Below are 26305 nucleotides of genomic sequence, written 5' to 3'. Positions count from 1 at the left end.
CACTCTACAATCTCCAGCTCATGTAGCTCCTGAAAGGTAACCTTGGGTCTGAACACTCTTCTCCTTTTCAGCCTAGGCCTACTTTTTGCAGCACCAGCAGCATTGACTTCAACATCTAGCACACACAGATGTAGAACAGCTGCAGCAGCCCCTAGCATTATCTCAGTTAAAAAGTCCAAGTCTTTACTCCAATGGTTCAGAGTACAGAGGGAAAATCAGAATGTAGGATGTATGCATACTTTATACAGTTCTGGTATAGGTCCACCATGTGGGATTGGCTAATTATGATGCAGTTCACCTGCTTAGCATATAACTAACATGATTTAAAGACCCTACATTAGTGTGCAATGTGGCGCTATGCACAGCATTGTGCAGTATAGCTTTACAAAACTGCATATTAGTAACTGAAGAGATCCGGTTTCCATTCATAGCTGGCTATGTCATGACTGTGATGTGGGTGGTCTGGTCGTGCGAACATACAAAGCTATGCCCAAACCATTTGCAGCAAGTGGTGCACTGTGCAAACATGCACCCTGAACACAAAATATCCTAAAAGTGATATGACACCCCCCCCCAATATCATCCACACTTAGTGGGAATATAAACACTGTGTAGGAGCCTACACAATGTGGATATGCTTACATTGTTGCTTCCGTTAATGTTTTAACTCATAATAGGGGTAAGTAGTAACTGGAACACTCTGTTCATTATCATTCCCTGCAACCTTGGTTATATTATTTCTTTCAGCACTCAAAGTATCTTCTTTCTATTGTGTTTTTTAAACAGTTTGTTGCTAACCTTTAAGAATACTAGTTCAGCGCAATGTTCTTAATTAGCTTGTCTTGATGTGGAAGATATAGCTTCCTCTCCCAAGAAACACACTGACACTGCAGATTCACTGTTGAGGAAAGTCCTAGACAAAAATCTTTTTTCACTTTAATTCTTCTATAACATGAACAAACCATTTAAAAGTTCCCCTTTTCTCTGACTTCCTGCTCCTCTTGAACAAAAACAGACTTAGAACTCTGCATTGTCTTGCTCTCTTCACTTCTAGTACTATTTTCTGCTTTTTCCATTTCAATCTCCTCTGTTTCGGTGCCATCATTTTAAATCTCTGTGCAGACTTCAGTACTGTACTGATTTTTGCTTCAGAGTTTTCTCTCTGTTCATCTTCAGGTCCTATACTGACATCTCTGTTACATTACAATCCAGATTCTGGTCCCTTTTGTAGTTTCTATGCTAACTCCTTTCTCCTGGTTTTGATTCTGGATCTTTATATGAATGTCACTATCTTGCTCCCCCTATTCTTATACTGAATGTGGATATAAAGCTGTTGTGTTACTTCTTTCTTGTTAAGTATTTCAATCTGCCCCCTGTGCCGGCGGATTCTGACTTCTCCCACATTTTCCACAGTCCTTCATATAGTAAAAATCTTTTCTTAACAACATCACGAGTCAAGTCAGGGCTTACATCTACAGGATGTAAATAATTTCCTAGAGCTGACAAGATTTCGACATACGTGAAGAGATAATCCTTTCTATGAAAATTAATGCAAATTACCTCCCATTTTTTTTTGCTATTATCCTCAAACTTAAATACCATGGGGCACATGAAGAGGTAGTCATGCTGCCAGAGTCTAGCAGTTTGAACTCGTCCTCTTTCCAAAAACACATCACACTTTTCTAGCTTTCTTATAAAACAGTGCCATAATGCTGACTCAATTATTCTAACTGCAATCTTATCACAGTCCATAGGAAGAATTTCATTTGTAGCATACATACCAGTTTTCACATTTCTGTTCCAAGCATTCTCTTTTGTGCTAATGGAACAAAACCCCCATTACTTGCTACTTTGGATTTCACAGAAAATAGCACATTGCTCACTGCAACTTTAGACTTAGAAACAGACAATTTGGTTTTAAACAGTGTGAAATTAATTAATAAGCATTTGGCTAAAGATACTAATGTTTCAGAGTTCTTGGGATCACTTTGTAACACCCACTTTCTCTCAGTGCTAGGCAATGCTCCTGTTTACTGCTAGAATTTCTACCATTTTCCTTTTACTGCTAGTATCAGGTTCTAACCACAACTCTAAAACATGCTTTAAATAATGCATCTGAGCTGCCATTTTTGTCAGCATTAAAATTTCAAGTTATACAGCTGTATGGATAGTACTTTAGCAGTCATCCCAGCTCCAGCTAAAACTGCTTTACTTTTTCATATTATTATTATTATTATTATTATTATTTTTTTTTCACAGTCTGTGTAATCAGACCCCACTATATATATATATATATATATATATATATATATATATATATATATATACAAATACATATATATATATATATATATATATATATATATATATACACACAAATATATATACATAACACACACACACACACACACACACACACACATATTTCAATACCTCTCTATTAGCTGAGATGGCAGGATTTTCTTCCACTCCGATTTGTCCCAGTTTTCTTGGGTAGCATATCAATCAAAATCCACCATGTCATCCTCTTTTAATCAATTTTTTATACTAGGCACATTTCTGTGAGTAGCTATTATGTTAGACAGTCCAAATAATAGCTGTAGCAGTTGTACCAACTATTTCATCTTATATTTCACAAGTATTTTCTGGAGTTCCTTCATGGCTGTGTGTAAAAGGAAGCACACTGGGAAACATCAGGGAATAAAACTCTTATGAGTAAACACATTGGGAACAGAAAAAAAAAAACAAAAGTAATGCAGCTAAGGAAGAGAAATAAAACTAATAAACAATGAAACCACTGTCTATAGACACCACAGGCTGACACTCCAGCACCAGCTCAGTTACGGAAATCTCAACCAAATTTATTGAGAAATATAAGAACAGTTGCACGCTTTCATCCATCTACATGAACTTCATCAGAACTAATAAACATCAAAATAGAGTGTGTATATATAGTATCCTCTTCCAATTAGCAACAAGTAATTCATTATATGTTAAAGAAACATCACACATTTCTTAAGCACCTTGCTTAAATGATAACTAAAAATATTAAAATCCACTGAAACCAATGAAAAAAAAATAAATGCACAACACCATAAAAAAGTGTTAAAATTACACAGTGTTAAACATTAAGTTATTAATTGTTAATTATTAAAAATTATAATTTTTCAGATGTTAATCTTAAAACAGCAGCAATGGAAATCATATTATTTAAGACAGGGCGGGTCTGTTAGCTTGCAATAAAAGTTGCCAGTATAACTCTCCATACTCCAGTAGATCTTCCCACTGGCCACCCCTAGCATTTTTAATCACTTGTTCCAATACATAAAATTTAAATCCCCTTTTACCACATATCCTAAAATGTTTGGCAAGAGAGTTAGTTTCCACGTTATGTTTAATTTCACAAACATGCTCATAGATATGTTTCTTAAGGACCTTCTCAGTCTTACCAATGTAAAAGGCTCCACGTGAACAAATTAGGCTATAAACCACCCCAAAAGTGTTATAATTATAGTAACTCTGGACTGTTACACATCTCTTCCATGACTAAGTGTCCAACGTTTGTATTACTAATGTAGGAACACTGTTTACAATTACCACACTTATATGTCTCAGTCTTTCCTTTAACCCTATGTGTATTTTGCACTCTATTTCCCTTGTAAATATTTTTCAAACATTGCCCCTTCCTATAAGTAAACTTCAGTAGTTTCTTAAATACCTCCAATGTACCAGGCAGCTGACTAAATAAGTCCTAACATCAACTAATAATCTCCTTTATGTCAGTGTAATCCTTATTATATTCCAGGCAAATTGCAGAACTGTAATTTTTATCATTATGGTGTGTTACTTTGTTAACATCAGTATGGGTGTCCATATTAATCTTGTCCCCATCAGCCCTCCTATTTAAAATAGGCACAAACTTCTTACTCCAACAAATGGTAACCTCAGAGATAATATTAGTTAAAAAATTATTGGTATAACCCCTTTGTAAAAACATCCTCTTTAAGTTACCATTTTCTTTCACAAAATCCTCAAATAAAGAGGTCGGTTGGGAGGGTGGCCTAATGGTTAAGGTGTTTGCCTTACAAACACAAGGTGCAGGGTTTGAGTCTCACAGGAAATAATTGGCTAGGCTTAAAATGGCTCGCAAGGGCAGTTAGCTTAGTACTAATCTATGAACCTATGAACCTATTCCTGCAGCACGCACCAGTTGACCTTTGACAATACTTCTTTCTATGATAAGGGGTGTTCACTATTGAAATGTATTTTATTTATTTATTTCCAGTTTGATGACCGGAGAGGTCCACTGGGCTCAGGGAGCCCGTTTTCAGTGGAGGCCCAGGGAGAAAAGCTCTGCATTACATAGTTTAGTTACACATACAATCATAGTAAAGAAGACACCATTACAATTTCATGTCATGCTAGAGAACAGGAATAAATTATTTGGTTACATAGTATCTAAATATTTAGGATGGCTGTGGTAACTTTATTGAGGGGGAGAATAAAGACTTAGAAGGAAAAGAGAGAAAAAAAGGTAGGATGGGTTATTTATAATACGTACAATTATGTTATTTACAATATGCACACTTATGTTAGGTTAGCTAAGTTAGCTTGTACTCAGAGTTAGTCATAGGTTCATAGGTAGGTACTAGGCTATTGGCCCAAGGGCCTACATAAGCCTAGCCAGCAAGGTTCCATAGCTTAAGCCAGGAGTTTAAGGGGTGGGTTGATTATTAGGCTATGTGGGGAGAGTGCAGTTGCATTTCCTGTTAGAGGTAAGGTAGGAATGTAGCTGAGTTTTAAAGTTTTCAAAGTTTTCACAAGTCCTTAAAAAGGAAGGACGAGAATTCCATTTTTTAGCTAAGGAAAAGGATAGAAGAAGCTGACCAGCAGGATGACTGGGTTTGTGGACAGTGATTAGGTTTTGGTGAGTAGATCTTAGAGTTCTCTGAGGGGTGTAAGGTTGAAGGATGTTGGTTAGTGCTGGGCACTTAGTAGGTTGAAAAATTAGTCTGTGGGCTGTAGTAATTTGGAGATAGTCTAGATGGTCGGAGAGTTCAAGCCAATTTAACAAATGAAGTCAGTACAATGATGGGAGGAGAATTTGGCTTTGGTTGCAAATTTAGAAATCTTATTATAACAGACTTCCAATCTGGAGGAGAGAGAGGCAGATAAGTTTGTTAGTAGAGGAGCACCATACATTAGTGAGGGGAGTAGACAGGTAGTGGATAGAGTTTGTCTGGTGGAAGGAGAGAGAAAGTGGATGTTTCTGTATAGCATACCAAGTTTTATATGTGTTTTACTAATGTTTTGCTGGATGTGACTGTGACGACCGTGCCCTGGCCCAGCAATCAAGGAGCCTCAATCCTCACCACTAACACCAGGGAGGTTGTCTCATAGAAGAGAAAAGCATAAGTAATGCACACAGTAAAGTACAATTTCCCTTAAGTGCACACAGAGAACACAGTCAGTCTGGGGTTCGTTGCTCCCTTGCTCACCAGGTCCTCAATAAGACTCCCCACTGGCACAACTACAGGGTCCAGGTCTCAGCCTAACTGGGCAAGCTAAAACCTCCAGTACCCTCTCTGTCTAACCAGTGCTTTGTGTCCCTGCCAAGTAGCTGACACAACACACACACACACACACACACACACACACACACACACACACACACACACACACACACACACGCACACTTTGAGATAAGTATAAACTTCACAGACACTCCTGGGAAAGGCTGACACAGATTCTCCAACTGTGCCCCTTTACCCAGACTACACGGTAGTAATTACTGCCACCACCCAGTTAGTAATATCAGCTATTAAAAGGCCCTTAAAAGGGTGTCCATTTATTACTGTGCAATATTAATATCCAATGGTAGTATGACTGACAGTCAAGGCTTACTTTAGAGTGGCCTATTACAATAACCTCTATAACTATGCAATGTACGCTAGAGACTATCTCTACACAAATCAGCCACATGTAGAAGGTTTTACAAATATTTAATAATAAATAATTAAAACACAAGACAAAACTACTACACTACAGAGATATCTAAGAGTTCAGAGATCACACAGAAACTTAAAATAATACAGTAGGACAGGTCTGATTTCAAAGAAAAATACCTAATTAATCTTTACTAGCTTTAACTATTCCTACAAGAAATCAAAGTGCTAAAACTTACATGTGAGCACAAGGCAGAGTGCTGGTAAGTTGGATATCCAAGATCAAAATGCTCCCAGTCTCTTGTGAGAAATAGTATTTAAACATTACTAACAAACATGTTTGCTGGGTCCCTCCCCAAATTACATCACTTTTTGACACTTAGGTTTTCCCAGGCAAACAAACTGCATTATTTAGCAATCTAACACTGGCACAGAAACTTACAACAACAGAAGACATTTCACATGTATTTCTAACAGAAACTAGAGCAATAAAGCACCTTCCACATCTAAATTCTGGTCCTAAACTTTAGCCTTAAAACAATGGGCATGAAACTTTCATCCAGCTGCACTGGAGCCAAATTCTAATATGAAAGGGTCACAGCATGCTTCACTGGGCCAGTAGAGTGCAATGCTGTCACATATTTTGCAGTTCCACATTTCACAGTGTTTTCTTACATTCAAGAAAACATGCCTGTATTTTACATTTATTTACAAATGCCAGAATTATATATCAAATTCTATTTGACTAGGCTGGCAGCCTTCGCCCATCTCTCCCCAATCGTCACAGGGACTGTCAAATTTTAGGTGTTCATCAATAGTAACCCCAAGTAGTTTAGCAAAGGGAACAACCTCTATAGTAGAGTTGTTTTGGCTAAAAATGTAGAATGAGTTTTTATCAAGAGGGGAAACTTTTGAGGGAGAGAATAATAGTACTTTGGATTTGTTGGCATTTAGCAAGAGGTGGTTTTGGAGCATCCAGTTTTCAGTGGTGGAGAAAACAGTTTGGGTCACTGTTTGAAGCTCTGAGAGGTTAGAGGCACAGCTGACTAAAGTTGAATCATCTGCATATTGTACAATTTCGGTAATGACATTTTTTCGGTTTTTGAAATGGAGAAAAGGGTTACAGTATGCTGGCTTCTGATACATTTTAGATAGAAATCTACCTAATTTCTTACTCTTATACACATAGACATCCAGATAATTAAGATTATTAATTGTTATATGTGACGTGAATTTTAAAAATTCTGCAGTATTAGACAAGTATTGAATAAATTCCACCAAATATTCCCTGGATCCTTTCCATACAACACATATATCATTCAAAAATCTAGTGTAAAGAAGACAATTTGTAAAATACAGGGAACTGATAACATACTTTCTTTCCCATTCGTATAATACTAGATTTGCAAATATAGGGGCACAAGTAGCCCCACTGACACACCAGACTTTTGTTGAAAAATGTCTCCCTCAAAGTACACATAATTATTTTTGAGTACTAATTCCATAAATTCCACAATCATATGACGATCATAATGTGTCAGGAATTCAAAGCCCAAAACGGCATACTCAAACCACTCTAAGTCCATGTCATGTGGGATCACAGTGAAAAAGTCAATTATATTTACAGCAGCAAAAGTTACATCTTCATGAAAGACAACCTTATACATTCTACCAAGAAATCCCATGAAGCTTTATCTGTGTCTTTAAATCGTAAAAAGGTTTTAACTTATGATCTATATAGACCGCAAAAAGATAGGTTTTTGAACCAGCAGCAGATACAATTAACTTTAATGGGGGATTGAACATATCTTTATGAACTCTGGGGATAGCAAATACTGTGAGAATACTTGGATGCTTATTACACAAAAATTCATATGTAGTGTTATCAATAACTTTGTCCAACAACAAATCATAAATAAACGTCAATTTGTCTATAGGAAATATTGACCTAATTTCCAGATACATTCATATAAATATCTCCCAGGAGCAGTGACGGCTGGTGACGTCAAATTAAAGGAGGGCTGCAGGAGATAGCTGAATGGGCAGGGCCAATGGGAATGGGTGTGGTCAATCAGAAAGGGGGTGGAGCTATGCTCAAAACCACAACAACTGGAACTTCAATTAAATACGCTGCCCTGGGTGCCAAACAGTCATTACGAGAATCCAATCAAGACAAAATGAAATGTAGAAAAAAAAATATTTCAATGCATTGGCTACATGACAACTTACTTAATAGCCAGATGGAAACAGGTTGTGAGGCATGAAAAAATAAATTACTTTTTAAATACATTACTGGAATGCCAGTCAAAATCAAGTATAAAAAAACAATCAGCACTCAACTCAAACCACTACTCCTTGCACGGCAGTTCTAATTATAATTTATATTCAGCGTTATAAAATTACCAAGTAACATGCTGAAAGTAGCAATCCTTGTGATACCCCCACTTGTAAAAATGTTTCTTATCCAAAAAAGACCTGTTGCCTGACACAACTATCTACTTGTTTCATGGGGAAGACATGATCAAAGTAAAAAATGAACAGCAAACAAGAAACAAGCTCAAGATAAATTGCTTAAAGGATTCCTGCACAAGTTATGGACCACACATGATAGATTGGCATTCTGTTTAGTTTACAGGTAAGCCTGCAAAGATGACTGCAAGTCTCCAACAAAAGATGACTGCAAGTCTCCAACAAATGTAATGAGCTTCTGAAAATACTGTAATCCTGTCCTTTTATTACAAATACTGTCATATGCATTTCAATACCCAAGGCTTATACATTATCTAGTTATGTAACTATTTTTGGCATGGCAACAACGAAAAGGCTTTCAATGCTGGTAATTCTTTAACAGTATGCTTATTAAAGCTTACTTGCATCTTACAATCTCCGACAAGCTTACCCGATGGTCATTAAATCATTGCTACTTAAACAGAGCAACAGGGCACTGTGACAGCATGCATTTCCTGAATAATAAGAAGCATAAATCAACAGTATAAAAATATGACAGAAAACCAGAACATTCTGCAAAGTCAAGGACAGATGAAAACCACAGTCATACTTGTGGTCTACCTTGGATGGGGGAATACTCTGCACACTTACACTGCATAACTGCTCCTTGCCTTCCTTGGACACATCCAGAGCCACTACAATGGGGAGTGGGGTGCAACAAGTATGTCACAATTTGAAATGTCTCTGGCTGACAGTGATGGCTCTGACACTCATACCTCTCAACTTCAGAGCAAGAAATCTAGACAAAGCCATACATAGAACTAGAAGTGGGACACGGGCCCAAAAATAAGGATAATTTTTAAATATTGCTCTTATTAACTTAGATAATAGAACAGTAGTAGGTCTTGCATTAGTACGAATTTTCTGAAGGGTATGAAATCTGAAACTCAAATGTCTGTCATTATTTTCTAACTTCAATCTTTAAAGACTTGCCACTAATTTGTCATAAAACCACAATTTTACAGATCAAAATGTGATGCAAAAATATACAGTTGTCACACGATACAGCTGGGAACCTGTCAAAAACGGGACACCTTTTTAATATTAACACTGTTAACTTGAGCAGCTAACAAAATAAGAGCATCTACATGCATTTCTGAAATAAAAGTAATCTATAACTCTGATCATTACAGTTATATATAATTGTAAACCCTCCACGTTTTCTTCTAAAATTGCCATTTTGAGGAGGGATTATTAGGGGAGAGCAACATTTTGAGCCAAAATTGGGGACAATGGAGAGGTTTGGATATTCCTAATTCTACAAAGCGATTTGCACATACCTCTCAACCTCTTAATGCAGGAAATCTGGACAAGACCAAATATATTGGGGGAACATACAAACACTACTAAAAATTGCTCTTGTATAAACTTAAGACAGTTGACAGAATAACAGGTCTTGCATTAGCATGCATTTTTCTGAAGGTTATGACATCTGAAACTCAATGTCTGTCATTTAGTGACTTCATTCCTAAATGATTTGCTAGAAAACCACAAATTTTATGAGGAACAAACTAAAAATAAGAAGCAAATATCTATTCATTCTGCAAACATATGGACAACTGAGAGGTATACTTCAACCGGGGCTGTCTGAGTTTGCTACCCCCCCTCACAAAATCATTGTCGAATGGAGCCTCCCCCCTGCAGCCATTCCAATGTCCCATTCCTTGGTTATTTTGCCCCATTTACCATAAACACTGTAATGTGCATACTGCTTTACTTCTACGATGATTTAGATTTCATTTGAAAGTTTTATTTTGCATTTTACAGCACAAACCCTAATAGATATCTGTTAAACAAAGCAATGCAGTATTTTTTGTGTCTTTTGGCTTTTCCCGGTTAGGGGTCGCCACAGCGGAACTCCGGTCCGCTAATGATTGGTAGTGGATTTTTACGTACCGGGTTACCAGCCCTGACACACAACCTTCAATGAAGGCACGCCCCATTCACGTATGCCTCCACACAGAAGACGCTCCAGCTGGGAATTGAACGGGACAACGTCTTGCTATGAGGCGACAATGCTACCGCAGCACCACCACCGCAGTCAAAGCAATGCAGTCTCACAATGAAAATAGACTTAGCATTAAAACTTCTCTGCCCTTGAAACTCACATTCAAAGAAAATACATTTTGCCAGTGGCAGATAAAGATTAACTCTGGGCTGTTTTCAAAATCATAGGCCCCTTGAACATGAAACATACACATGCTCTTTGATACACCTTCCTGACTGTATTACATTATATTCCTTGTACAATACAGTACAGTTGTTAGAGGGCATTTTAAATTTATTGTTTTGAACATTTTTCCAGTAAACAATGAAACAAAATGCATACACCAATGACAAAACTGCCCAATTCAGAACATTTCCATCATAAAAAGTCTACTCAACCTTCTATAGTCCACCAGTATCAGTAAATATGCACACTCTCTGAAGTAGTAAAATCCACATTAAATAAATCTGTAACTAATAAAGAGGTTGCTGCTAGCAAACAACTTTATCTGTCATTGTTTCATCTACAAATAAAGTGCCTTTTGCCCTTGAAGAATAAATTGCTTATGTTGCATGCATTAAAAAAATAATAAGCTAGTAATACGGCAATAGGGAATGGATAGCAAACTGATAATAGGTTCATAGTTACTAGGTATCTTTGCCAAAAAGGACTGTAGCATCCACCCCCTTTACAACACAGTACAGTATCAGCAATGCATCTACCTACTGTGGGAGTAGAACCCACAGCCTTCTGCATCAAAAGCAATTACACTACCTGTTGTGCTATTAACAATGCAAGCAGACTTAGTATAAGCAAGCAGCACTAAACTTTTGTTCCCCTGCAGCTCTCAGCTCCTTGTAAAATCTACTCGACACTCAGCTGTATCTCTGAACTTTGCAGCACAAGAAATCTGGAAAAAGCCAAAATTTATTGGGGGGGACAAAAGGTCAAAAACCAGGGACACATTTTAAACACTGATTTTACAATGTTGGAAAGTTGCTAGAATAAAATGCTGTGTTACGACCATACATTTCACTGCCACGTCTTGAACCCAGGGGACCCTGTGCAAAACAGTCAGAGCAACATACCACTATGCCAAATCAGCTGTTTTGTGAAAGAGGAAGACGGAAACTTAAATGGCTACCATTTAGTGAATTCAGTTCTCACCATAGCACAGCTGTCAACCTCTTAGCACAAAACACCTGAACAGAGCCAATAATGGGTGAATACAGCCCCCAAACATTCAGTGAATGCAGTTCTCACCATAGCTCTCAACCTATTAGCAAAAAACACAGGGACAAAGCCAGTAATGGGGGAATATAGCCCCCAAACATATTCAGTGAATTCAGTTCTTACCATAGCTCTCAACCTTAGCACAAAACCTGGATGAAGCCAATAATGGGGGAATACAGTCCCAAAAATATGGACAAATTTCAAATATCCATCTTATACACTTAGAAAACTGCTAGAATAAAAGCTTTTGTGTTACTATGCACTTTCTGAAGAATATGAAGTCTGATATGCAAATGTGTGTCATTTTTAACATTTGTTAACCAGGAAAGTCTGACTTGGAACAAAAGCTAATTTTTAGCAGAGGCCCAGGGAGAAACACTCCAGACAGACACGTCTTTGTAAGATGGGAGGACACAAAAACAGGGAGGGCATACAGACTCCACACAGAAAGTAAGGCACCCCAGCCAAGAATCAAACCAGAGAACATGTAGCTGTCAGGCAACAATGCTACCACTGCACCAAATCACTACGGCTTTGCAAGGACACAAAAATACAGAAACCACAGATTTTATGAGGAACAGAACAAGTATGAGGGAAAAATCTGCAACATTTTTACAAATGGTGGTGGGTAGGGAATTCAGGCTCTTGCCACCTGGGCCCAAGGTGCAGGGTTCAAGCATTATTCTCTACCTACCACCATGTAGCACCTGGGGCATTTTACACACACACACACACACACACACACACACACACACACACACACACACACACACACACACAAAATGTAGATCCTCACACACACAATGTAGATCCCCCCCCCCACACACACACACACACAATGTAGATACACACACACACACACACAATGTAGATCCCCCCACACACAATGTAGATCCCCCCCACACACACACACACACACACACACACACACACACACACACACACACAATGTAGATTCCCCCCCCCCCACACACACACACACAATGTAGATCCACACACACACACACACACAATGTAGATCCACACACACACAATGTAGATCCACAGACAATGTAGATCCCCACTCACACACACACACACACACACATACACACACACACACACACACACACACAATGTAGATCCCTTTGTTGGAGCACTACAAGTCTGCCTGCGCACTACATCCTTCCCATGTCCGTTGGAGCATTAAATCCACCACAGCCCGCGAGATGTTCTTCTCCCGACAAGACTCCCAGCCTGCCGATGCTGCAGTCCAACTGCATAGACTTCTGGGATCTCTGCTCTTGAATGTTTCCTAATCCGGACTGCTGCTGAGACAGTCTGCGCATGCTCCAGACTGTCTCAGCAGCAGTTTGGAAATGCTGCTAGTGCGCATGCGCGAAAGTCCGCTATTTTGTGATCATTTTTTTATTTTCTTTTTTACAGCTGGGGGGGCTGCAGTCCAATAGCACGGGCCGCCCCTGCCCAGGAGTAACATATAAAACATTCTCTCATCACAGTCAATTCTGTCCATAACGATCACTCCTTCCCCGTTATCCAGTTTCATGATACGTATATCTTTATTAAAACGCAAATGCTCCAGGGTAGCCTTTTCACTTTTAGTTAGGTTAAAAAACTGCCTTTTGTTTCGACTTGTTTCCAACTTATTAAGCTCAAGTTCCAGAAAACATTCTAAGTTCTGTAATACTGGATGAAGTGGCAGATTAAAAGTACTTTTCTTTCTTAATTTTGTCTTGTTTGCACCGCCACTTGATTTAAACAGTAATTCAAAATTACGTTTCCTTAGAAACAACTTAATATTAAGGTTTGACATATTAAAGTGCCTCGAGGGTACAAACATTAACCTCTCCATCAGCTGAGATGACAGGATTTTTTCTCACTATGATTTGTCCCAGTTTTCTTGGGTAGCATACCACTCAAAATCCACACGTCATCCTCTTTTTTTCAATTTTTACACTAGGCACATTTCTGTGAGTAGCTATTATGTTAGGCAGTCCAAATAACAGCTGTAGCAGTTGTACCAACTACTCCATCTTATATTCCACAAGTATATTCTGGAGTTCCTTTATGGCTATGTGTAGAGGGAAGCATGCTGGTAAACACCAGGGAACAAAACTCTTATGAATAAGCACACTGGGAACAGAAGGACAAATGTCTCTGTTTCTAACTCATTAGGGAAATGTTAGCAGCTCCACAGGGAAATAATAGCCCAAACAGATTATGCACTTGGCAGCCAAGTGTGAGGAATAGTATGCTGGTACATTGTTTACCAAACTGCCCATGTGCACACCGAAAATGTAAGTGTTAAAACACACTGTGGCATAAGTTCATTAAAAATAAAAGTTTATTGTTTTAAAAAAATAGCCCACTCTGTTTTCTATAATCACACACAGAACAGTGCCATTTTATAATTTTTACATTCCATGTCAATGGGGGAAAAAAGCCTCTTCTAATAGCAGCTCTAGGACTTGCCAGGCCTTCCGTTCAATTTCAGTAGCCATGAAATATTTATTGCTTACCTGTGCTGCCCCTAGGCCGCACCTACAGTAAGACCTGATTAGGCTGTCAAACTCCATGTATCTTGGACCTTTTGGGTAAAGCACCTGCTTATCCCATGCTGAACCTCCAACTGAAGAACTTACTTCCTGACCTGCCTCCAGCAGGCAACTTCCTTTTATACAAACATCAACTGACATTTATGAGGTAATGTAATTAATTGCCTGACTGAAAAGCCCTGAATTTTTAGCCACATTCTCACATTTTTTAAAGGCATACTATCTACTCACAACACAAAATATCACATCATGTAGCAATGTAAAAACACTAGAGCTATTCAGTAAAAATGTGGGAAGAGAGTAGTGTCTAACAGCACAACATTACTCTGCAAAGACAGACCCAAATTTGCACCACCAGTAGCAGACCTAACTTTACACCAACAGCAGCAAGCTTTCAGATTTTCTGTTGATCCTCTTTACTAATGAATTGCACACAAACTGCATTTTAAACAAAACACAGACCTGCTCACATTCACAAGGACAGATCAGGTCACAAGCAGTCCTGTGTAAAGGGGGACTCTGCCAGCTAGCTACTCAGTGTCACAGCTGGCTCCACAAATGGACAAATTCATGCTCCTTGACTCATTTGAAAAAGTGAAAACACATCTCTATCCTTGCCGAAGTCCAGGTTGGGAAGGAGGAATGCAAGCTATCACATTGTAGACAGCCCAAAATGCAAATTCTGATCTGGTATAGTATAAAAGATGTTAAAAAGGCATGAACTATTATGATACTGCAAACTATATTTTCAGTATTACACTACTGTATCTGCAATACACTGTAGTAAGCAGGATTTTCTTATTAATTTCTGATGACTAACACAATGATTGGTGCGTCTGCCAAAGATGTTAGCAAAGCTCAGGGACAACTGAAAAGAATGAAAGAACCATAAATTAGTAAAAATGTGTATTTAGTGCAATTACAACTATTTTAAGCAAAACAAGGCAGAATACAAAGAAAAGAGTGTGAATGAAGCACCACTCCCCTTAATTTAAATACAGGAACTATCTTTCAAAATCCACCTAGGCAATTTGAAAGTATTCAGTACAAAATGCAGGGCACAGTTTTACATATACACATGCAAAACAATTTACAAAGCTGTGATAACTGGATAATCAGTTGAACTTTTGTTTCTTTACTTTTGGGTAATTGAGGTATTAGTGTAACCAAGTTTAATTCAAGCCAGTTTCTTATGGTATCTAATTTTAGTTAAGAATCTAGTGTAAAACACTATATGATAGCAAGTGTCAAAAATCCATACTTCACAGAAACACCCATCTTTTACCTCAGTTCTGTTTTATGTATTTCTGCTATTTTTCTTTCAAGTTTTTGAGACTGCTTTGGAAAAATCTTGAATTCACTGATATAATCATCTCTGTGTTCATCAAGATCGTAGTCTCCCAATTCAGCTGTTAAATCAGGGGAAACACAAAGCAAATATAAATAATATTAAGCACACAGAAAATAATAATACAAAAACCACAGTGAATATTCAACAGAATCATATCTTACCTTTTCTTATACAGAATGATTCTTAAGCACAGAGACTGAAATTAATGTGTATATCTAGGCATTCAGCCAGTAGTATTTAACATGAGTACTGTGTGTCGGTTTCTGAGTGCAACAAGGCATTCTTTCACTTTTCCAATTAATGAAAGAGGCTGACAAATGTAAGAATTCAATATGTTAATTGTGCACTGTCTTATATGTTAAATACCTCTGTTGACAGTAACTTAGCATTCCCTTGAAATTAGGTAAACTATACAAACAGCATCTCTGGAATATTCTGCAACTTATTGTTCTTTTTTACTCTATGAATCCTATCTTTCCATGAGTACCAAATAGTGCATGTTAATGTTGTACAGCTCAAATCCTTCAAAGAATGGAATGCACAGTGCTCAATAAATATTTTGACATTTAAACTTTGTGGCATATAGTAAGCCTCCATTTTACAGCCCTGGTCACTTGGTCACATGCACCAGCCAGGACATGCTGTAAGGCTAGCAGATGCACTTCTGCACCAACAAATCATTCCACTCCCACCTCACTCCCAATTTGCATTTCAGTCAGTTCTGCTCAGTTTTTTGTCACTATCAAATACCCACATTATAACAATCCATGTTCCCCTGCTATCTGCCCTTAGTCTTCAGTTTTGTAGATACACATCCTTCTACACTCCCATTGGTAATTCAGTGCTATGTGTTTGACTCTACAGATGTATGTCTCCTTATTAACATACCCCCACTATCTCCTCCTCTGTTGTTATGCTCTCATACCCCATGGGAATAAGTTATTCTCTCCGTGTCTTCCATCCCAACCTAGTCGCATCTATAGCACTCAGTGTAACTAAGTAGCCCCCCCCACCCCAACTTGTTATCATGTAACTGGCAGTCCGGGTGAATAAGTAACAGGCTTTATAGCAGTCTCTTATTGTTTACTATGCATGGCTCTCCATAACAATAAGTATTCCTCTTCCATTTCACACTCCATATAAACAAGTAGCACCTAGCTCCCCTTGCTGTAATCTCCCAGGCACTCCATGTGAATAAGTAACCCTCCCAAGTCCCCGTTTGAATTTCCATTCCAAACCACAGCTCAGTGGGCTATAATGAATCTCACCATTATGCAAAGTGTAACTATGTGCTAACAACTGATTCCTAAAACTTTACATTTTATATATAATTTAAATAATGCCAGAATAATATGAGACTGATACAAAGAATAAAAGTTGTATAAGCGCCTGCTACTATTACACTATGTTTACTGGACAGGGCAAGTTTGGGTAACAGCTCTCACATCAAACATTACATACAACAAGCAAACCTTATTTTCCCATTCTGCATTGGCCAGGTTAGATAACACCATCCCTTATACCTGTTTAAGCAGATTGCAAGGGTCAAATATACAAATAATAGACACAGTAGTTTTTGGCATTCATTTGGTTCACTACTGAAGCTATCATCTTTAATGTGAAAAGAATCTCCTACATGTATATATTAACAAAGGGAACAGCAACCACATTTACTCATGAGCATTTGTTTACCCCCTCTAATTGCATACATGCGTTCAATCAAATTCTTTAAGTTGGGTCCCTTTTTTATATATTTAATTAGGCATGTCCCCCAATTTTTTCTTCACTTTCCGATCTTCATTTAAAATTACCCAATTTTTAAAAATAATGTTCTTAACCACAAGGCTCGTTGTATTAAAGGTAGTAATAAAGTATAGTGTAGAGTTCTTATTTCAGTCCTGTTCTATTGGGGGGCATTGTGACGTAGGCAAAAATTAATCATGATCATTATTAGTTAAAATAGGAATAAAATAATTACTCTGCCCATTTTTTTGAATCACTTCACTTCTAAGATTCTCAATAAAATCTCTGGGGTAATCCCTTCTAGGAAACATTCTACTCAATAAATCACATTCTGCTATGAAGTTTTGAAATACTGTTGTCAAATGGGCCGCCCTGACAAACTGGCCTTTAACAACAGATTTTTTTTCTGACTTAAAGGGTGGGAACTACTAAAATGTAAAAACATGTCTGAGTAAGTGGATTTGCGGTAAATTCTTGTTGTATATCTCCCATGGTCATAATCTTTAGCAAGTAAAACATCAAGATAATGAATACTAGTTTCATCTGTTTCATATGAAACTTTTAAAAAAGTAGTAGCATTACTAATGTAGTCAATAAAATCAATAATGCTTAGTTTACTATGAAATTAATAACAAATAAACTAATATGGCCTATACCGACACATTTTAGAACACCATGGGCATTATTTTAGGTTTTCTGTTATTGAGAAAGTGGCACAAAGTATTAGGGCTGTCATTTGTGTTGAGTCTAATTCTGCCCCTATGAATACCACATGTTGAGTAGGCACTAAGGCAGATTTTTCATAGTTTACTGTAATCCCTAGGTGGGAGCAGAGTTGCAAGGTTGTATCCCTGGCTTTTATTAGCACATGCCTGGTCGTGTCGGTTAAGAGCCAGTCATCTAAGTAAGGAAACACCAGGAAACTTAGATGTTTCAAGTGAGTTGCTACTACTGCCATACATTTGGGGAACACTCCAGGGACTGTAGTGAGGCCAAAGGGCAGAGCCCGAAATTTGTAGTGACTGGCTCACAGCTGAAAGCGCAGGTGTCTCCTGGATCTTCTGCCCATTTCTATGTGGTAGTATGCATCCTGGAGATCTATACAGCACATCCAATTGTCTTTTCCCAGGAATAGGAGTATCGACTACAGTGTCACCATTCAGAACTTGGTCTTTTTTACTGATTTGTTTAGAATGCTGAGATCCAGAACTGGTCTCCAGTCTCCTGTTTTCTTTGGAACTAAAAAGAATTTTGAGTAAGTTCCAGATCCTACTGGGTCTGCAGAAACTTCTTGGATAACTCTTTTGTCTAGCAACTTTTGAATTTCTAGACTTGCCTGTTCCATTTGACTGGGTGGAACGTCTGGAACTTTTTTTTATCTTTGGGAGGGAAAGGGAAAAAGGGATGGTATAACCTCTGCCTATGATGCTTTGTACCCATTTGTCTTTCATCACTTGTTGCCAGGCTTCTGGGTACAAAGATAAGTGACCCCTGACTGCCTCCAGAGCAGTCAAGCCTCCATACAGCAGAGCTGAAAGGGCCTATCAAAGAAAGATTCTCCGTCATCCTGATTTTGCAGACCCCCTCTGCTGCAAGGTCAGCGTCTTCCATTATTACGTCCCCCTCTGCCTCTGGGAGAAGTTTCACCACATGTGCCCTGAAAAGATCTCTGTGATTCACAAAAGCCTGTGTAACTGATTTATTTCTGCCTTCTGTACTTCCCTGTTTAAAATCCGCCTCAGAGCATTTTTTTCTGGCTATACTACTCAGAGACAGCTCCACGTGGTCCTGCAGAGTGGTCCTAGCTACAGAGAACTGAGAAAAGCGACTACTTTCCAGATTTAAGTATTTTTTTCTGTTTTTTTACTTGGAATACCTTCTCTTGCTTATTTTAAACAAGCTTATACTGTTTTTTTGACTGTTTGCTGCATTTTATAGTATCTGCACTTAAAAGTTTATGTGGTCGAACATTAATCGAAAATCTGTTGTTTGTTTGTTTAATTTAACTATTGAGGCTGCCCACTAAAGTGTGCTAGCCTGTGTAACTGATTTATTGCTGCCTTCTGTATTTCTGGGTGTTTTCTATCTAAAAACAAAAAAAAAAATAATCCTTGTTTTCCCACCTCTCCTCGACTAGTTTAGACCAGTTTACAGGCTTTGCTGTATTCTGGGCTGTGGTGTAGTTCCTGTGTTGTCCATTACCTTACTTGGATAAGAAGGAAGTTTCTTTGCTCACCAGTGGGAGTGGGGAGCCTTGAGCAGCCTATCTGTCCCTGAAGGAGTGACCTCAGCACAAGAGCTGTAGTAATTGGTTGTTTTGGACCATTTCTAGCTCTTTTGAAGTTCCCTGTTTAAAATCCGCATTAGCGCTGCTTTGCGCGATTGTGCGCATAGCGCAGCACCGGTTAAACAGGGTTAAACTTTTCCTGGCTCCGCCAAGTCTGCTATTCAAATTTTCCCTTAGAAAGCTCTACTCTTAGAAAAACCAGTCTACTCATTATATTATAAGCATAGCACTTGTTCTCAAAGCTTCTCTTCTAAGCAAGCACTCTCAAACTCAAGTAGCACTACATCCACCTACCACCCCAACCACTTTCCTTAAAGGCACATTACTCTCTTAAAATATTCTAGCATGTCGAGTGGTACATTGCTAGCATCTTCTCCTGCTCAGCTGGTTAATCTGGGAATCTTGAGACAATGCTATAATTGTCTCATGTACACAGACAACCCTCTCCTCCTCCCAACAAACACAAATACATGTGAGAGATGCAACTTTATAGCCAAACTGGAGGCTGAACTCTCTCAACTCAGGACTGGCAAGACCAGACAGGAGGAGAAGGTAACCACACACACAACAAATCCAGTCACACATAGACCTACCCCAACTGCAAATCAAGCACATAATAACACAAAAACATACTCGGAGGCTCTATTAAAAAACTTACCAAAACAACAGAGGCTCCCAAAGCAGACACCCAAAAATCTACCACCTCAAAACATAACACATGCAACACATACTTCAATAAATTGGTGTGTCAATAAATCACAGCCCTTAAGGCCAAACACTATGCCTGATACACTAGTGATAGGTGACTCTATAGTCAGACACACTGACGTCCCACTTACCAGGCTGAGCAAGGAGAGGGTAATGGTAAGCTGCCTATCGGGGGCTAGGATCCACCATATAACACACGCACTCAGGTCACTCAAAAGCACGTACAAATATGACTCCGTCATTGTCCATGCCGGCGTGAATGACCTGAGACGTACCTCCTTGGACTACATGAAAAGAGACATAGAGGAGCTCTCTGATTATGTAGCCCAGGCTGGTATGACCCTGACCAGCATCCTGCCCTCACCAAGAATGATGCCACAATACAAAGACAAGATGATCAGCTTTAATAAGTGGCTCAATTACTGGTGTAATTCTAGGGGGATCCAATGTCTGTCTGCTTGGGATGACATGCTGGACAAGCCACGCTTCTTCGCAAGGGACGGCTTGCACCTGTCACCACTGGGCTTCCGGATACTGGCTAAGGCTCTTGCCACCCCCATAGTGCCTTTTTTAGGCAAGGCTCAAAAGACGAACCCACTTCCTTAGAAAACAAAAATGGAAAAAAATTAAGGGTAATGCTGCTCAACGCCAGAAGTCTAAATCTCAAGATGCAGGCTCTCGAAGCACTCCTCAGTATGGAGAACATCGATGTCTGCGCTGTAACCGAGACCTGGGTCAAGGCTCCTGAGAGCACCCCAGCGCTACCAGGCTTTACCTCGTATCATGCTTTTCGGCCCCAAAACCCAGGCCGAACCACAAAGGGAGGGGGAGTGTCCATATTCATCAAGGATACCCACAACTCTAGGTTAGTGGCAACTCATGAAGCATCGGAGACCATCCAGGTGCAGCTAACTGTAGGCAAAACTGCTATACAACTGGTTGCATGTTACAGACCACCCTCCCAATCTCAAGAACCCCACTCAGCCTTCCTGAAGACATTGGAAGATATGAATGTCTCACCAAATACCATCATATTGGGAGACTTCAACTACCCTAACATAGACTGGGTGCACTATTCTAGCCCTAACACCCTAGCCCAAAGGTTCCTGGAATTCATAAACTCCAATGCAATGGAACAGCTAGTCACCTCTCCCACAAGGGGGGATAATATACTAGACCTGATCATCACAAACATGGGGAAAAAATGCTCCACACCGGAAGTATTGCCCTCACTGGTGAGATCTGACCACAAACTAATCACCCTGGATATACATTTACCACCTCCACCCCCAGCACAAAAGACTACAGTGAGAAACTTCTCAAAAGCCGATTTTACACTTCTCAAGACTGAGACGGTATCATTTAAGCCCACAGGGCCAATGGAAACCACATCCCACAATGCTGAATCCTACACAAATGCTTTCTACGGACATCTCCAAGAATGCATGGATCGTGCAATCCCAAATAAAACCAAGACCCTCTCCATCAAAGGAAAGCGTCCTGTCTGGTGGACCCCAGCCATAAACAAATTGTATAACAAAAGAAGGAAGCTACTGCAAGACAGAGCAAAATCCCATAAAGGGAAGGCATCTCTGATCAGCATTAGTAGAAAGCTACGTTCTCTCATAAAAATATCCAAGGCCAACTTTGAGAGAAAAATCACCAACGACACTAAAGATAACCACAAGGCATTCTTCAGTTATGTTAGAAACCTGGGCGGAAACACTCAGATATGCTCAGAGTTAGTACACAACGACAAAAAATTTACCGAACCCACAGATATTGCCAACATTCTGGCAGACAGGTTCAGTGCAAATTTCTACCCTCCCTCACCTCCAAAAGAAGAAATACTCATCCCAGCTGAATGTAACCTCCCTGTCATCTCTGATGTCCAGGTGAGAACCACCCTCGACAAAGCAAAAAACACAGCATCTATGGGACCTGATGGTATCCCCGGCTGCGTGATACGTGAACTCCAAGAGGAGCTAAACCCGCATATAAAAATGTTATTTAACCTTAGCCTTACTACAGGATATGTACCTGAACACTGGCATACAGCAACAGTGGTCCCAATCCACAAGGGAGGCTCCACTACAGACCCTGGGAACTACCGCCCCATAAGCTTGACCAGCCTGGTTTGCAAAGCTATGGAAAGAATTATTATGGAACTCATAAACAACGACATTGGAGACCTACAGACACTTGATCCCACCCAGTTCAGCTTTGTAAAGGGCAGATCCTGCCTTTTGAACCTGGTTGACTTTTTCGAAACAGTCACTAGAGCCATTGATGAGGGCAAGGCAGTCCATACAGCCTACCTGGACTTGGCTAAAGCCTTCGACACAATACCCCACTCGGGGATCATAGATAAGCTAAACAGCTTAAATGTAAATCCATATGTCACAAGATGGGTTGCAGACTGGCTAAAAAACAGAACCCATAAAGTCAAGATTGCGGGAGCCATGTCAGACTCAAAGCCAGTCACAAGTGGTGTCCCACAGGGCTCTGTCCTGGGACCCCTCTTGTTCGGCATTTACTTCTCAGATGTGAAAGCAAACATGGGAGGGTTGTGGCTGACAAAGTTCACAGATGACTGCAAACTAGGCGCCATAGTCGATACACCAGCTGACACATACATCCTACAGAAAGGCCTCACTGAAATGGACAACTGGTGCCGGAATCAGGCCTTAAACTGAATGCCAAGAAATGTATAGTCATCCCCTTTGGGAAAAACAAAATACCCACAAATTATCACATAGACAGTAACCCACTGAGTACCGAAAAAGTAATCAGAGACCTGGGGACCCAAGTTGATAGTGACCTCTCATTTGACACCCACGTTGCCAAAGTGGTTAGAAAGACTTTCTACCTTGCCCACCTTATCATGAAGGGGTTCACATCCAGATCAAAGGAGGTCATCATGCCACTGTACTCCTCCCTTATCAGGCCCATGATTGAGTACAATACCCCATTTGGTATGTACCTCACCCGGCACTTACAACAGCTGGAGAGACCCCAGAAGTACTTCACCAAGAGGATCAAGGGTCTCCAACATATGTCATATGCTGCCAGGCTAAAGAAACTCCAGCTCTATTCAGTAGCATACCGCCTGCTCAGAGGTGATCTGTGCATGACGTACAAGGCCATGTCCAACCAGGAATTGATGGACATGCTCCACCTCAAAAAATCAAAATCCATAAGAACCACGAGAGCCAAAGATTTAAACCTCAGTACAAACATGAATAGAACATGCTGGAGGGACAGATTCATAACTCAGAGGCTTCCCATACTCTGGAACAAAATCCCAGTCCATGTTAGGCAGAGCCCCTCACTGACTCTCTTCAAGAGAAAACTTGACGAGTGGATGGGAGATTGTAGGTTTACCCCGGGGGTCACCCCTGTGTCGCTACTTAACAGAGGCACAGTAAACTAAGAAGTAAGGGGGTATTCAATGTGTCACTACTAGACAAAGGCACAGTATTCTAAATTTATACACCTTAGTACCACTACATGGGGTGGCGAAAGCCACATCTCTAGGGCTAGGCTTGCAAATGCCCCAGGGCAGATAGCCTAGTACTAAACTATGAAACTATGAAACTATGAATTCCTTGCCAGACATTTTTTAGACCAACAACTACATGAAAAAACAGGACAGAAACTTTTATCATATATATATATATATATATATATGCAGATGACCTATGCAGACCATCTCAAAAAACTACAGCTTTATTCCATCGCATATCACCTACTCAGGAGCAATCTCTGCCTAACATTCAAAGCTATGTCAAACCCAGAGCTGTTGGACATGCTCCACTTAAAGAAATCCCAATCCCTCCGAGCTACACGCACTAGGGACCTTAACCTTGTCACCACAATAAACAGAACATGCTGGAGGGATAGATTCCTGTCCCAGAGACTTCCCATACTCTGGAACAGACTACCTATCTATGTCAAACAGAGCTCCTCATTAGCACTCTTCAAGAAAAATCTTGATGATTGGATGGGAAATTCACCCCGGGGATCACTTCTGTGGCTCTGCTCGACAGGGGCACAGGAAAATAATTTTCTTGGGTGGCGAAAGCCAGGGTACATTTTTTGGCTAGGCTTGTATGGGCCCTAGGGCCGATAGCCTAGTACCAACCTAACCACTGGACACACTTTAACGAAAGCGCTTCCATCGAAAAATTGCTTTCGTTAAAGCATGTTAAAAAAAAAAAAAGACAGAAAATCTACTTGAATGCAGGGGGCAAGCCCCCCTGCACCCCCCACCCCCCTACTTTAATATCCTCACTCTAAGGTCGCGCTACAGTGGGGAAAAGGGAATTTTCCCTTACCGCACCGTAGTACGACCGGAACAACAAGCATACTTACGTGAAAGTGCTGCTTCGGTGAACAGCACGTTCGCGCAAGTATGCTCACCAAATTGGGATTCTGTAAAAGATGCAGTCGAGCATCTGTATGGATCCCACACATATATATATATATATATATATATATATATATATATATATATCTACACATATATATACACAAACAAGTTAGACCCTCTAATTTAAACGGGTCACGCTATGAAGAAAATAGAACACATAAGGGAAAAAACAGAGACAAAGTCCTCTAACTTTAATGGGCCTTTACTCAGAACAAACAGAGATAATAAAGACAAAGCCCTCTAACTTAAACAAGCTGTAATACAATTCTCCAAATGAGATGAACTGTAATATTATTACGGAAAAGAGACACTAACAACAACAGAGAAGAGAAAAGGACAAAAAACAGTAGGGTTAAAAGTTCTCTAACTTAAACGGGCTATTTAACAGTTTTATTACAGATTAACAACAGCCTAGAGGGGATACAAGGTCTAATGAAAGACAACGGCCAATATAAAAAAAACAGCTCAAAAAGTGGAAATATCCAACTACTAGTAGACACAGTCAAATGTAAAAATTAGAAAGAATATCCCACAACTTTTAACTTTATAGCTTAAACTAGGGGAACACTAGTCCAGACATTCACCTTAATAAAAATATGGGACATTATTATCTATCTATCTATCTATCTATCTATCTATCTATCTATCTATCTATCTATTTATCCTATTCCCAGACCAGGTTAGTCCCACTAAGCTAGTGGCCTCTTTTCAGGGGACACCTGAGGTGGTATTTCTACTATTACGGGAAGGCTGGGAAGAGCAATGGGGAACTTCCCATACTCTTTTTGATAGGTGTAGTGGTATATTTTACAGCCATCTGAGCTAACACCAACTCAACCAGATGGGACCTCGGTTTAATGTCTCATCCAAAAAACGACAATCAGGAGTGCAGTACCCCCCATGATGCATTGCAATGTCAGCAATCAACTACCTTGTGTGGGAACAGAACTCACAGCCTTATACAATAAAGGTAAATGTGCTACCTTCTGCATTACTGATATATGATCAATACAGTTTTAAATACCCCTAGCAGCCCAAGGTCACATTATGCTAACTTTAACTTGCTTCTTTACAACCGTTCATATCCTGTGACAGCAGGAAGCCTGTATACACTACAGTTAAGAAAAAGTACTTTCTTACATTAATATTAAAAGCGTATACTGTAGTCAGTAATACAGCTCTCCATCTCACATTTTACATGCCTCTGACTGCATAATATACAGAACTGCTTTAAAATATAACATGCAGTTTACATCATGAAAAAAGTATATCATTATTAATAAGAACAAAAACTATTTTAGTTTTTTTACTAGCTGAGCCTGAAATTGGGCAGTACTGATCAGTGCACAACCACAGAAAAACCATAGAGAAATAAATAAATATGCTTTAGAGTCCTCCCATCAGTTTAGCACAGTCAACAAACTTCCAGTCTTTTTCATCCCTCTCTTCATAAAGAACCAATGTTAAAATGTCTAAATTACAGTTAATGGGATTAGTGTTTTAGATTTATCCTACTGCTACAATCATTTCAAACTGTAGCTGATCTTTTTTGTATT

General features: G+C 39.4%; 1 protein-coding gene across 1 annotated transcript in view; it reads right to left on the bottom strand.

Annotated features, from left to right (window-relative positions):
- FRMD3 (FERM domain containing 3) overlaps positions 1 to 26305 on the bottom strand; it is a 1518736-nt gene that overhangs the window by 841687 nt on the left and 650744 nt on the right. The window contains exon 5 of the mRNA XM_044082188.1: positions 15514 to 15637. Within this exon, the coding sequence (XP_043938123.1) occupies positions 15514 to 15637 (124 nt within the window). The remainder of the gene's footprint in view (positions 1 to 15513; positions 15638 to 26305) is intronic.

The sequence above is a fragment of the Protopterus annectens genome, chromosome 9.part0 (genome assembly GCF_019279795.1).
Source record: "Protopterus annectens isolate FY-2018-M chromosome 9.part0, PAN1.0, whole genome shotgun sequence".
NCBI lineage: Eukaryota > Metazoa > Chordata > Ceratodontiformes > Protopteridae > Protopterus > Protopterus annectens.
This window is presented reverse-complemented; position numbering and strand designations above follow the sequence as displayed.